We start from the raw sequence: 12608 nt of genomic DNA on the forward strand, positions 1-12608 counted from the left end.
CTGAACGCTGGCGAAGGGTCCGTTGGTAGGCCGGCATAGCAAAGCTCAAGTGAGTGCGCGACATCACCTACCTACCCTCAGGCGCACAGCCTTGACCGAACTCGCTCCCCCCCCCCCATTGACAATACCTCGTCTGCCTACCCGCACCTCCCGCTCGAGTGATCGAACATCCCATACCTCTCTCTCTCCGTTCGAATCCAAGTCTCCAACCTCCTTCTTCCGAGTCCCTACCCTTCTCGTGTGCGACCCGCCCGTTATGCGGTGCGGCAACGCCATGTGAAGACGACGCCGGCGAGATCCCGTTCTTCCCCAGCATCTGCCGCCCTTACCCCCTCCCTCCCTCTCTCCCGTCCCTCCTACTTCAACTGGTTGGTCTGCGCGAGCGCACACGATCATGGGTGACAGCCGGCCATTCGTGACTATAAGTGAATGGCAGCCGACGGATGGGACCGGCTTCAGCAGTGGTGATTCTGCCGTACGTCGACACAACAGAGCAGCCAGGGCTCAAAATCGCTCCCGTCTAATCACATCTTCTCAGTATGGCTCCGGCAGTGATGATGACAGGACGCCGTCGGCGACACACGACATTAGCCGCGTAAACTTTCACATGAAGAATATATCCGATTTCGCGAGAACTCTCGAGGATGTGCGTTCTTCCTACCCTTCCTCTCTATAATTCCGTCTGATTTCCTTCCTCGTCATTCGCATCAGATCGCATGCTTCCCGTCCAGCCCCAAATCGAAAACCAATTCGATAAATTTAGTCCCGCCCAGCCCAACCCTGTTACTGTTCCTTGTGATAGAGCTAACCGTTGCTCTCGTTCGTAGTCGGCCGCGCGGGCGTTTCCCAACAAGGGGGGCTTGCAGAGGTACAAGAAAGTACACGTCCTCCTTCTCCACTGGACATGCGATGATCTGTTCGTCCTCAGAGAACTCAACGACCTGGAGGGGTGCCTCCAGGTGGATTACAACTTCGAGACTGAAACGTTCCCGATACCGTCCGACAACGCGCATCTGGAGTTGATGATGAAGATAGGGGCCATGGTCAAAGAACACGAATCGAGTGATACGTTGTTCATCGTCTACTATGGCGGTCATGCGAGGATAGACGAGTCGAGACAGAGTACGTGGTGCGGGTAAGTTACCAGGCCCCCACGCTTGCCCCTCGATTTGGGTTGCTAACGCGCGACGCAGGACTCGAAGTTCCGATTCGCCTTGGCTACAGTGAGTCTACTCTCGTCGACATCCACCCATGGGGCTCGCAGCCAGCATGTGCTGATAACTGATCCTACGAGTAGGTGGTCCGCGATCCAGACGTTGTTGGAACGGTCCCTCTCGGATGTTCTGATCCTGCTGGACTGCTGCGCGGGGGCCGCAAGTGCTACTTTCCCCAACGGCACCAGCATAACGGAAACGATCTCGGCCTCTAGCTGGGATGCTATCGCTCCAGATCCCGGGAGGTTTTCTTTCACTAACACCCTCATCGAAGTGCTCCAGGATTGGAAACGGAGGACGTTTTCCGCCGTCATGTTGCACGCCGAGGTCCTCGCACGCCTCAAACATCCGAGGCCCGAAGTGCTCAACGGCAAGCACTTCGAGGCGCGGGCGACACCGGTACACTTCATGATGACTGCTAATCACAAGGCGCTAAGCATCGAGATAACCCGGATGGTGCTGCCGGACGCTAGGCCACCTTCGCCCCCCCTAGAGCCCGGGCTCGGGGCGAACCCACCTAGTCTCACCGGACGACCCGCCATCCCGCAAGGCATCATCGGATCTGAACCAAACGAAGACGTGCCACACGTGATGATCTCCCTAGCTCTCGAAGAGGACCAGCGCCTCAATATTAACGATTGGGAAAACTGGCTTTCCACGCTGCCCGCGCTTGCTAGATATGTGAAGGTCCAGGGAGTTTTCAAGAGCCACTCGACGCTGCTACTTCTATCAATGCCGGTGATGATCTGGGACCTAATTCCGGAGGACCACGCGTGTAACTTTGTAGCATTCATCCGATCCAACAACCTAGCTGTCCGCCAGGATGGTGCGCTGCGACCATTGGAGGAAGAGGCATCGACAGGTGTCGACGCAGACGAGGACATGCGATCGATCTATTCGGGGACCACCGCATACACCGCCGGGCCGCTCGAATCCGCCGGAGGGGCGAGGCTATCTATGATGTCGGCCTTCTCGAGCGGGAAGACACCCAAGGAGCCGATATATAGCAGCTTTGAGCGCCCCATGTTCGGATCCACCAGCCATGGCCACCGCCCTTCGGCGAATATGACGCCTAGAGATCCTCCTCAGGTGCGCAGGAACTGGGACCCGTCTTCCCATGGTCCCCCACCAAGGCAACGAACCAAGCCGGCGTCCACCAGCCGCCTCCACAAGAGCGCGTCTTCTAACAACATGTCACAACAGCCAGCTACAACCATACCACGGATCACGAAGACACACACAGATCCTATCGATGACCCAGAAGACCAACCTGACTTGCCGCCCCATGCGCAAACGCGTCTGGAGGAATACTTCCAGGACAACCAAAGGCCGACAGTTGCTGTCAAAGAATTCCTGGCCTCGATGCTCGGCATAGCAACTGCGGATATTGATGTGAGTAGAATGATCTAGCCCCTAGTAGTGCATAGGCTGACGTTTCGTAGATTTGGTTCCACCACCGCCGAGAACAGCAGGAGGTGTCGAATAGGCTGCAAAGCCTGAAAATAGACGATCATAGCCACGAACCTCCCAATGATGGCCCCCAAATGATTCTTCCCGGGCATCTCAACAAGCTGCTAGAAATATTCCCAACCGGTCAGATCGTCATAATCGATCTCCGCCCGCCGGCGGAATACGATCAGTCTCATATTCACGGCGCAATCAATTTCCGGGCCCCCGCGTCATTTGTAACGCGGGCGACCATGGAGATGATTGAAAAGGCCTTACCAGACGAGGCGAGCCGTAGTTCGTTCAACAAATGGTACACCAGCAAATGCGTCGTGTTCTACGACAAGGTGGTCGAATATCCCTGGCAGGCGCCCGCGGCCAATACCCTCTTCCAGAAATTCAAGACCAAAGGGTGGTCTGGGCAATGCTTCGTGCTCAAAGGCCACTACCGCGAATTCTCACATTCGTTCGACAAGTACATCATTGGCTTAAATACGACGGCCAATGCCAAGGAATATCTTGCGAGCCTCCGTGACGTGTCTTGGGAGAAGACGGTAAGTCTATATGGGAAATGCCGATAGCCAATATAGGATGCTTACTCGTCAGCAGAAAGACGATCATCAACGGTATGACGACTGGCTTAAACTCCTGGAGGGAGAGGACAGAGTACAGTCGACAGACCTAGTTCCGGTGGCGAAGGCCGAACGCGTCGATGCCATGGTGAAACACCAGAAGGAGATTGAGGAAGAGTTTGAGAGGAGCCATCCATTGTTATTCCAGGAGGCTATGGAGCGGGAGCCGGATGGCAACTGGACTATTAAGGGCCCCATGGTCGCTCACTTGGAGCGCGGGATCGCTAAGATGCAAGAAGCCGGAAAGGGCCTCGGAGCAGGTATGACCACCACTCCCGACATCAAGCGCGCGGCAGACAAGCTCTCCATGTCCGATTACGACCTGCTAGACTCCGAGGATGAGCAGGTCGCCCAAGACTCGTCCACGACGCAGAAGGCAGGGTCAGGGCGCGGCCCCAAATCCGCATCCGACGACACCGTCCCCGAGAAGAAGGAGCGATCCGGAGGGCGCGGCCTCTTTAACAAGTTAATGCGGACTGGTCGTCCAGACACGCCACGGACCGGTCGTCCGGATACGCCACGGTAGGAGGATGACTTTGTGTTTATAAGAGTATGACTGGAAGGTAGCGGTGCGATTCGGGTTTGCTACAGCGCGACGATATCGAGGGGTCGGAAGTAGAGAGGAGGGGGGGGGGGGGGCGGGCGGTTGGCTCTCTCCCTTACCCAGCTAACCTTGCTACCATACACACGCGGCTTGGGGCATTTAGGGGCCGGGAATCACATGTATAGGAGTGGTTCTTTTTGGTGTTGGCGAAGGGGACGAACTGTGCTACATGAACTGTTACTAGTACCTACTGCTACCGTTACGACTGCGTGTAGACGGGTATATATTATATATCAGATGAACGGATATGACGAGTATGATACGAGAGATGAGCACGCAGATACACGAGGGGGGGAAGGGGGGTAAGGGAGCCGAGGGTTATTCTTTGCTGGGCTGCGGACGGCGGAGCGCGCATATCACTCGCGCGCAGGGTTCGTTTGCTTTTCTCTCTCTCGGTCGTCCCGTATAGATATGTCTACATAGATCAAGATCAACATGCCGGTATGTACCTACATTACATCCTGGGGCCTGCGCAGATCGCGCCTACGTGATAGCAAGGATGACTGACCACCGACGACCGCGACCGCGGCGAACTAAGTCGCGAGCGCGAGCGACGCGGAATTGCGGCGGCTTGGCACGCGCCGCTGCCGCGGATCCTGCTTCCCGCGTCCCTGTCTCCTCGCCCTAGCCCAGCGCCGGCTTGCGCGGTTCCCTCTCCCCCTCTCTCTCTCGTGCCGCCGCCTGGGGGGGGGGGGGGGGGGGGGGGCACGTCGCGTCCGCTCGCAGGACCCGGCGGGAGCCCGCGGCTCTCCCTTCGCCTCCCCTGCGCCGTCTGCCCCGCGGGCCGCGCGGCTCGGCTTCCGCGGGCGTCGCGCGTCCGGGCATACCCAAATGTGTAGCCCGCGCCCGCTCTCGCGCGCGGGCCGCTGGGTTCGGCGCGTGTGGGCGGGTTTTCGGCGGGGTGCTAGCACGTCGTGGGCCTGGGGCCTGGCGGGCTGGCGGGCTCTGCTCCTCGGCGCGGACGAGCGAGTGCTGTCTCTCTCTCTCTCTCTCTCTCTCTCTGTCTCTCTCTCTCTCTCTCTGTCTCTCTCTCTCCTCGAGCGCGGCGCCGGGCTAGGTCCGCTGGCGCGTGCGCTTTCGGCGGCGGCGCTCTCTACGGGCTTTCGTCGGGAGGCTATAGGGGCGGTTCGTCGTCGGCCGGGGGCTTCGCCGGGGTCGATCGGATCTCTCTGTTTGGGGCCGCGAGGCAGCTTATCATGTCTACGGCGGGCAAAAAAAAAAAAAAAAAGGCAGGCCATGTGGTGGGAGCGGCGGCTCTCGAGGCGAGGGAGGGTCTAATTGCCTTGCCTTGCCTTGCCTGCCAGCGGCTCCGCGGCTCTGCGCCCCAATCCAACAGCGCCCCTAGAGCGCTCCAGCAAGTTGCAGCTTCTCCGCGGGAGGAGCCGGCGGGCTGGGGATCCTGCGGCACGATAGCGGCGCCGTTTAGGGGGCCGGGCAAATCGCTGTACACGCCCGAGCCTGGCTGCGCAGGCAGAACGCGAGGTGCTCCCCGTACAATCTTACCGCCTGCGGATTTCAGCACTAGGCGCATGCGACTCTACGCGAGATGTGTGCCCAGCGTGGTGCTATTGCGGCGAGTCTCCTAGTTGCCTGCGCTGCGAGAGCGCGACGGCGGCAGCGAGCCGCCGGATGTCACCTGGAGCGCTATCGCAGGCAAGAAACTGCAGAGGCAGACGCTCTCGAGCCGAGGAAGAGGTGCCTCTCTACGCAGGCACCGCTCCAGGAAGCCCGGATACCAATTCACCAGGCGCTGCCTCGAAGGCCGTCCTCCTACCTAGAGGAGCGGCTACTTCTCTGCCCCCTTTCCTGCCCCGGAATAGACTCCTCCTCACTGCCATCCTGGCCTCGGGCTCGGATGAGAGGCTCTACCAGGCCTCCCTGCCCCCTACCTAAGACAGACGCACTCATTCTGCGTCGATGCTTCCTCGCCTAGGATAGGGGCCTTAGGAGATTACTATCTATGTACCTACAGTACGAGAGCCTCCAGCGTGGTGTGGTAGGGGGATCGTAGGTATAGCTAGGGTCTTCCCCCTCACCCCCCCCCACCCCCCTTGCCCCCCCCCGTCGCTAACTAGCTAGGCGATACGCCGGGATACGCGATGTATACCTATATATGTCACCACCACATATACCGTGTCTTTCATCGTCGAGGGTTGTTGATGGAGTGAGGGTCCCGCGGCCTAGGCGACAGGGATACGGATGTCACTCATCGGGTGGAGGGAAGCGTGGATACGGGCGAGCCACGTGTCGATGATAGATCTCTTTTTCCCCCTCTCGCTCTGTTACTTTAAGACGGGGAACGCGGATATGATCACCACTTTTGTTTGCAATTGGCGAGCTGTCTGGGGTTCCTGGGACGCTTCCCCTTGGTCCTCACACGCATGCGCCGCCGACCCCCTGCCCTTCCCCATGCGTGATGAAGCAGGAGGGTTACTTGCGGGAAAGGTGATCGCTGGAGTATAATAACAAGCGGTAATAATATGGCTACTGTCATTACTGCATATGTATGTACATGTATGTGTTTTGCTCTGGATTCCGGGGATAGGGGAGAGAAGAGAAGAGGAGGACATCCCCGCTCCCTTTCTCATTCAAACGGGATCAAAATTGTGGCTGGTGTCGTCGTACGTATCTGAACTGACCGCTCTGGTGGCAATTTGATCTGTTATGTGACAATAGACGTCCATACATTGTCCTGACGGGAAGAACTCCGCCGGCAGGCTGTCACGCGATCAGGGGTGAATGTAGGCTGCCTGGGGACGACAGCCGTATGCGTTGTTGACACCCCTTTTATGCATCCTGAAGGTCCTAACCCCCTTCCGTTGTGGGGGGACAGGACAGCACTGTATACCGGCGATTAGGCAACCCTTCTCCCCCATTCCAGGCTCTCTCACCGAGGTCTGTATGTAGGCATATATACCTCCATGGACGTATCCCGCGCGCATGTCTAAATGCACAAATTGTACACCTACATTTAAACCTTTCGCTCTCGACGTCGAATCGAAATGAGGATAAGCACCGCGACCTTCGCTGTCGACTGATAATAGCGGTGTAGCATCACGCCATCATTTCGATGCCTCTTGTGCTATGGCAGGTAGATGTCTCGCCCACCGTAACCTCGATCAGTATCAGTCTGTCCTCTAGCGCCATTTGACGGGTAGCCATGGCCTAGGAGCCAATCCTCTCTATAGCCGGCATGTGTGTGTTCGTGTAGAGGTACTTGTCTGGCTGCCAGTCCTCCTCGACGACCCGCGCTGGGTTGCATACATACCTACGTAGCGGTGATCATATCCCACTTCTCACCATCCTCGTATCATTGTTAACGCGCGGGAGGTGGCGACTCCGTCCTAGGGTCGCAATAAGCTGCCCGGGGAGCATCGAGTTTTAGGTGCCTGAGTCTGAATGACCGCGTCCGGGTTCTAATCCGTGCAGTGGCCAGGCCTGAGATAGGTCGTCTCCGCTGAATCGCGAGCCTTTCCCGAGCAGACTGGAGACAGCGAGGTCACCCCATCGGCCGATGGTCGGTATTTGTCTCATACGCTGCTGCTGTCGCTTCGTAGCTTCCGAAAATGAGCAGAGCGCAGCTGAGAAGTCCCTCCTGGCTCCCGAGTGGAAGTGCTCGGTCGACTTGGGATGTTCCGGATCGACACGGAAGCCATCTTCCGCCGCTGCAGCACTTGGTAGCAATCGACATCTCCAGGCCTGAATTTGTGAGCGCGGTAGGCCGTCTATGGGTAGCCCCGCAACCCTCCATTCTCCTTTCTTCCCCCCGTAGGGCATGCCGTGTGGATTTCGGACCTAGCAACAAAAACTAGACAGTCTTGTCCTGGGTCCTATGAGAGTAGTGGCAGCTCCTGAGCGTCTCGATCAAATGCGCTCTGGAATACCTACTACGTACTACGCAGGGACGTGGCGCTCAGGCCGCCGAAGCGGGCATTGCAATCTCGTCTGGTCTGAAGTTGCGTGGAGTTCTGACCGGTTGGTGAACTAGGTCACCTAGTCTTCTCTGACAGCCCTACGGACAACACTGCCCGATTGAGCAGCCGCAACGGCGCGGCATAGGGACGCGTGTCAGGAATGTACTCGACCCATCACATATCACCCACGGTCCAGCCTGACCTGCTCATCTTGGTAGGTCTAGTTGTCGATAACGTAGTAAGTCGGGAGGGCAATTCGACTCGGTAAATGCATCTCACTTCTCCTTTCCCGCTACTCCCCCCCCTCCTCCCCCCTTCTTTTTTCTTCGAAAATTTTCCCCTTGCTAGGTGCAGCAGGAACCCGCTACCTCACTCTCAGGTAGGCAGGTGTTGCTCTACAACATTCCGCAGGTCTTACTAGATTGATGGGATAACGGTGAATGCCGTAACCGTCCTAAGGCTGTCGGCGTTGCTTAGGGAGCCCGCCGATACAGTTCAAACTCCCGAAAGCCGTACTAAACCTACTGAGAGGGAGAATCAGGAAGATGGACAACAGGTGAATCGGCGGACCATCTAATGACTGAACGACAAGGGTCCGACCCAGAGACGGTTGGTTTTCGGTTTGGCTCAGGCACTCCGTCATTTGGGATTGACACGCCCGTTTATCCCTCTGATCCACACGTGCTAGAAACGGATCCCCACTCAACACGCAACCTGCCGCGGAATATGCGGGTGTTATTGTGCGAGTACATACACGTACACACACAGGTTGACGTTAGCCCGGTCCCTCTCATAGCGCCGGACATCGCGTACGTGAGGCCATCTCGATAAGAAAGGGGCAGGAGTTGGCGGCTTCGGCGGTCGTTATATGATCAGGCATGCGGCGGCGCTATCCTGTGCTCGACAAGGTTCTGTACGCCGAATAGTGAATCGGCGAACCCTATTGAGAATGCTACTCTACTGTGCCATGTACAGTAGCAACGATCGTAATCGTAACCGAGTGATTGGGGGGCTGCAGGGTACAGGGTTTTGCGCGGGGCCGGTGGGCATAAGTAATCTTGTTAATTGTAAGCGAGAACCAGGAGACAGCCTTGACAGTTGACAGGGCAGGGGGGGTCGACGAAGACCTGTGACAGGGAAGACGGTCCTGAGGTGCGATTCGGTCGCTAGGTTGACAGCTGGGGGCGCCTTGAAATACCTTCTCACGATTCCTATCCCAAGGCTTCTGAGTTGATAGCTGCTTGGGCTCATACAACATCGGAAGCTGAATCGACCTGATACATATAAGTAGTACTGTGCCGCGCGTGCGTCGAGTTAGCCTCTCGTAACTTAGTTGCCCGGGGCGCTTCGACTTTGTCTTCGGATGCTGTGTGCTTTGGCTGGCGGCCCTGTGTATGTATCCGCCAGCAAGCGCCAGCTCCAGACAACGATTCTGCGGACTGCGACGGTTGTTGACTTCGGGTCGCTGTCTCAGAGAATCGCCAGTGCGGTTTCCAATCGGACATGTTTTCGTCTCTTGTGCAATACCACGAAGCACAAGCACAAATCGCACACGCACACATACTACACACGGCTTCCCCACGGACCAAGAGCCAGAAAGAGGATCCCTGGACGCTCAGTAGTACCCTTGCATGATAACCCTTGTCAGAACCCCGGCACCCGCCCTTTGCGCAAGATCTGATACCGACAGGGTGTTATCGGCCAGCTTCAGTCTAGGCCAATGGGACCGTGCCGGTCTCTCACCTTCTCGTAGTAGTGAGCCAGGACCACTGCCTGGCCGAGACAGATTCCTCGTACACAAGGCGATAAATAACGATATTAAGGATGGCTGCCGAACGTTGAATCGCGAAGGATTTAGGAGCCATTCCGTCCCAAATCGCAGTTCGCAGACTAGACAGACCGTAGTACGAATATTTATTGCGGCGCTCACCGGTGTGAGATCGACAGAGGGAGGCCAGGATGCCCTCTTCCCATAGGTGCAACTCGCCCCTAGTTAGCTTGTCAACCCTTTATGATAGGAGAGTAGGATACGGAACAGCGTCTGACTGTGCGCTTCATGGCGTCCTTGCAGCTCGCTATAACGTCACGTATCATAAATTTTTTTCGTGCCGCATGTCAGAAAGCTGTGTATAGACAAATCTCATCGGCCAACACCCCCCTCCCCCCTTCTCCCCCCGCTCTCTCTCCCTCCGAAAGAGAGGGAGGGGGGAAGGGGGCGTCACCAATCGTGAAACACACTTATCCGCGTGATTCCGGGGATAGAGGCTCAAGGTAGTTAGATACAGTCACATTTCTTGCCTCGTCCAATCACGACCGGAATAGTCACCACCGGGGCGTCGTGATGAGATGAGGCAAGCGACATCAACACGATAGCGGCCCTACCCGCCCATCACCATAAGCCACAATCGGATGGGAAGAGACGCCCGAAAAGGCGCGCGAGTCGTAGACCGGTTCTGTGGATCCTATCCGACGAGGTTAATATCGTTGCTTAGTATGGTGCGCTAGCCCGGTGGGCGTTGCTGTCCGTAACCGATGTTGCCTATCACCAAGCCGCCGGGACGCCCTCTCTTGAGCAGGTGTAGGTAGAGTCGCGTACGTAATTTGCTCCGATCCTCGAGACATGCGGGTAGAATCGTCGCGCCTTTTGAGGCATTGCTGGGAAGAGAAAGGGGATCGTTGAGACGCGGAAGCTCTGCAGCAGCTCGAAAATTGGCACAGAATTGTGGCGCACACGGACAGTACGCTGACGGAAAGTTGGTCAGTCTCCGGCTTACCGGGCTGACAATTGGTCGATGTCGACGTGGGCGTTCCATCCGACGATGTATTCAGCCAAAAGGGGCAACGGTTATACAAGTGAGTGACGAACACCCAAGACATGCAGTATGCATATTTCCGATGAGCAGCCTCAGATCTTAGGATGGCAGCTCTGAAATGACAGGTCTCATCACCTAATAAGATGAGACTTACGTCGTGTTAAGACCTCGGAGTTGGTCCTGCGGTAGAAGAGAGAGAGGGGGGGGGGGAGGAGAGAGGATGACCAGCGCGCTTGAAACACACTAACAAATCGGCAGGATCATCTCATTACCCCGACGATTTTTCAAAAAATAAAAACCAAAAAAAAGTCTCTCATAAACCCATCGAGAAGAGGGGATCCGAGAGAGAGAATTATTAATGACGCGGTTATGGGTTCCCGAAGTGGTACTGAGGACATCGGAATCCGAAGGGATAGGCGGTCCCACTCGAGCGTTCTGATGTGCCGAAAGCAGAATCACCAATTCACCGTGGCTATATTGGCCGGGAAGCAGGCGTCCTGATGTAGTAGGAGAGGGCCAAGTGGTCACGCCGGCTCAACAACTGCGGCTTGAGCCAAGATAATGCTCGGGGTGGTTGACGCACTCGTGTCACTCGTACTACCCGCAAAACCCAACCCCAACTTGTCAACCCTCGCCCCTACACGTTGACGGGCGGGTGCTTTCCCGGGCCACGAACGAACCCCGCCGAACTATGCAGAAAGCCGTTCGTGCCGCGTGGAATGGCGGTGGGAATGCTGTTCAACGATGAGATCTGGGCTGATGTAGGCCTCACCTCACCACCAGCCCAGGGAATCTAAGAGACGCCATGGATTCGACCCGCCGACAATAATAACATTGTAGATATGCGGAAACGCTCGCTCAGTTACCGGTGGTCTTCCTGGCACCGTAACTTGATAGTGCCTCTCCGCGGATGCCTGTGGCCGTCTGCAAGATTGGCGATGTCGTGCCAACGGCTCATCGTCGCCTCGTGCTCCCACACTTTCTTCCATAACTATTATCAAACCTGTTTTGCCCAGGGGGTAGACGAAGGAGGGGGAAACAATGGAAATCACTATCCTCTCTATCCTCGCAGACCCGTTGGCGAGAGGGATGTGTGTGCAAAAACTTCACATGGCGGCTTTGCAAATACCCCTCACCCTGGGCGTCGTCCGTTACCGCCGCCGGTGCCAGCGTTGGGCGGCGAGTTAGATTGTCGCAACTCGCTTCTGGATACAGCTAGAACGGCGAACAGGGCCAGCGAATACCGCGTCAGTTGTGATACCGAAGGTCTGGCGAAGCTGAGGGCAGGATAGGCCAACAGGTGAATGTATGCCATGTAGGCGTGTTGAAGTGTGGAAACGTGCTGTTAAAAAACGCCAACACGATGGGTTGTCCGCAACAAGGGGAAGACGGAAGAAAATAAAGAAGAAAAAGAAAGGAAAGGGGGGGCAGGGAGGATGAGGGTTCCTGTGTCTAACTGTAAATAGACACAGCTACTACGCTACCACGCGTCTCGCTGTGCCGATGCGCACCCACGAACCGACTTCGAGAATGAAGGGCGGATTACAAGCACGTTGTTCCAGAAGCAAGGGAGCGAGCGCAGCGGCAGGGGGACGTGGTAGGCTACTACCCTGGGTAAGGTCCGTGGATGCGGAACGATCCCGGCTCTGTCCATCCTATCTTTTCCTGTTCGAGGTATTGTCGCAAATGGCAGGTCCCAATAGAGTCCACTACCACGGCGTCCCATGTGCGCTGGGTGGGTCGTGTCGACAGCAACGGGTCGGGATGGGTGTCGACAGGGTAGTTTAAATCAAACCATCGATCGCTAGTGAACGTGTTGGTTGACGGAAGCGACACGGATGTCTCTCTCTCTCTCGCTCTCCGTTGCTGTCGGTGGAACATGGAGAAAGAAGAAACAGGGCAGCGATTTATGCGATGGAGAAGGCATAGGTAGGTATCACTCACACGAGGACACGAGGTGGTTGCATACATAAGACAGAGCGAGG

At 56.7% G+C, this 12608-nt stretch overlaps 2 protein-coding genes across 2 annotated transcripts; one reads left to right on the forward strand and one right to left on the reverse strand.

The window, feature by feature from the left end:
- Positions 1–394: 394 nt before the first annotated feature.
- Positions 395–3818, forward strand: GGS23DRAFT_602013 (uncharacterized protein; the record flags this gene model as incomplete). Its single annotated transcript, XM_051519263.1, has 6 exons — positions 395–646; positions 828–1135; positions 1194–1223; positions 1298–2606; positions 2657–3214; positions 3270–3818. The coding sequence occupies 6 exons, from the start codon at positions 395–397 to the stop codon at positions 3816–3818; spliced, it is 3006 nt and encodes a 1001-aa protein (XP_051376797.1).
- Positions 3819–8778: 4960 nt separating this feature from the next.
- GGS23DRAFT_10714 (uncharacterized protein) lies at positions 8779–9770 on the reverse strand. The gene is made up of 3 exons (XM_051510967.1): positions 9554–9770; positions 9009–9487; positions 8779–8867 (listed from the first exon to the last, which is right to left on the reverse strand). Exons 1-2 carry the CDS (start codon positions 9673–9675, stop codon positions 9058–9060), a joined length of 552 nt encoding a protein of 183 aa, XP_051376798.1. The 5' UTR covers positions 9676–9770; the 3' UTR covers positions 8779–8867; positions 9009–9057.
- Between the last annotated feature and the right edge of the window lie 2838 nt (positions 9771–12608).

The sequence above is a fragment of the Durotheca rogersii genome, assembly GCF_024521655.1.
Source record: "Durotheca rogersii strain YMJ 92031201 chromosome Unknown GGS23scaffold_1, whole genome shotgun sequence".
Taxonomy (NCBI): Eukaryota; Fungi; Ascomycota; class Sordariomycetes; order Xylariales; family Xylariaceae; genus Durotheca; species Durotheca rogersii.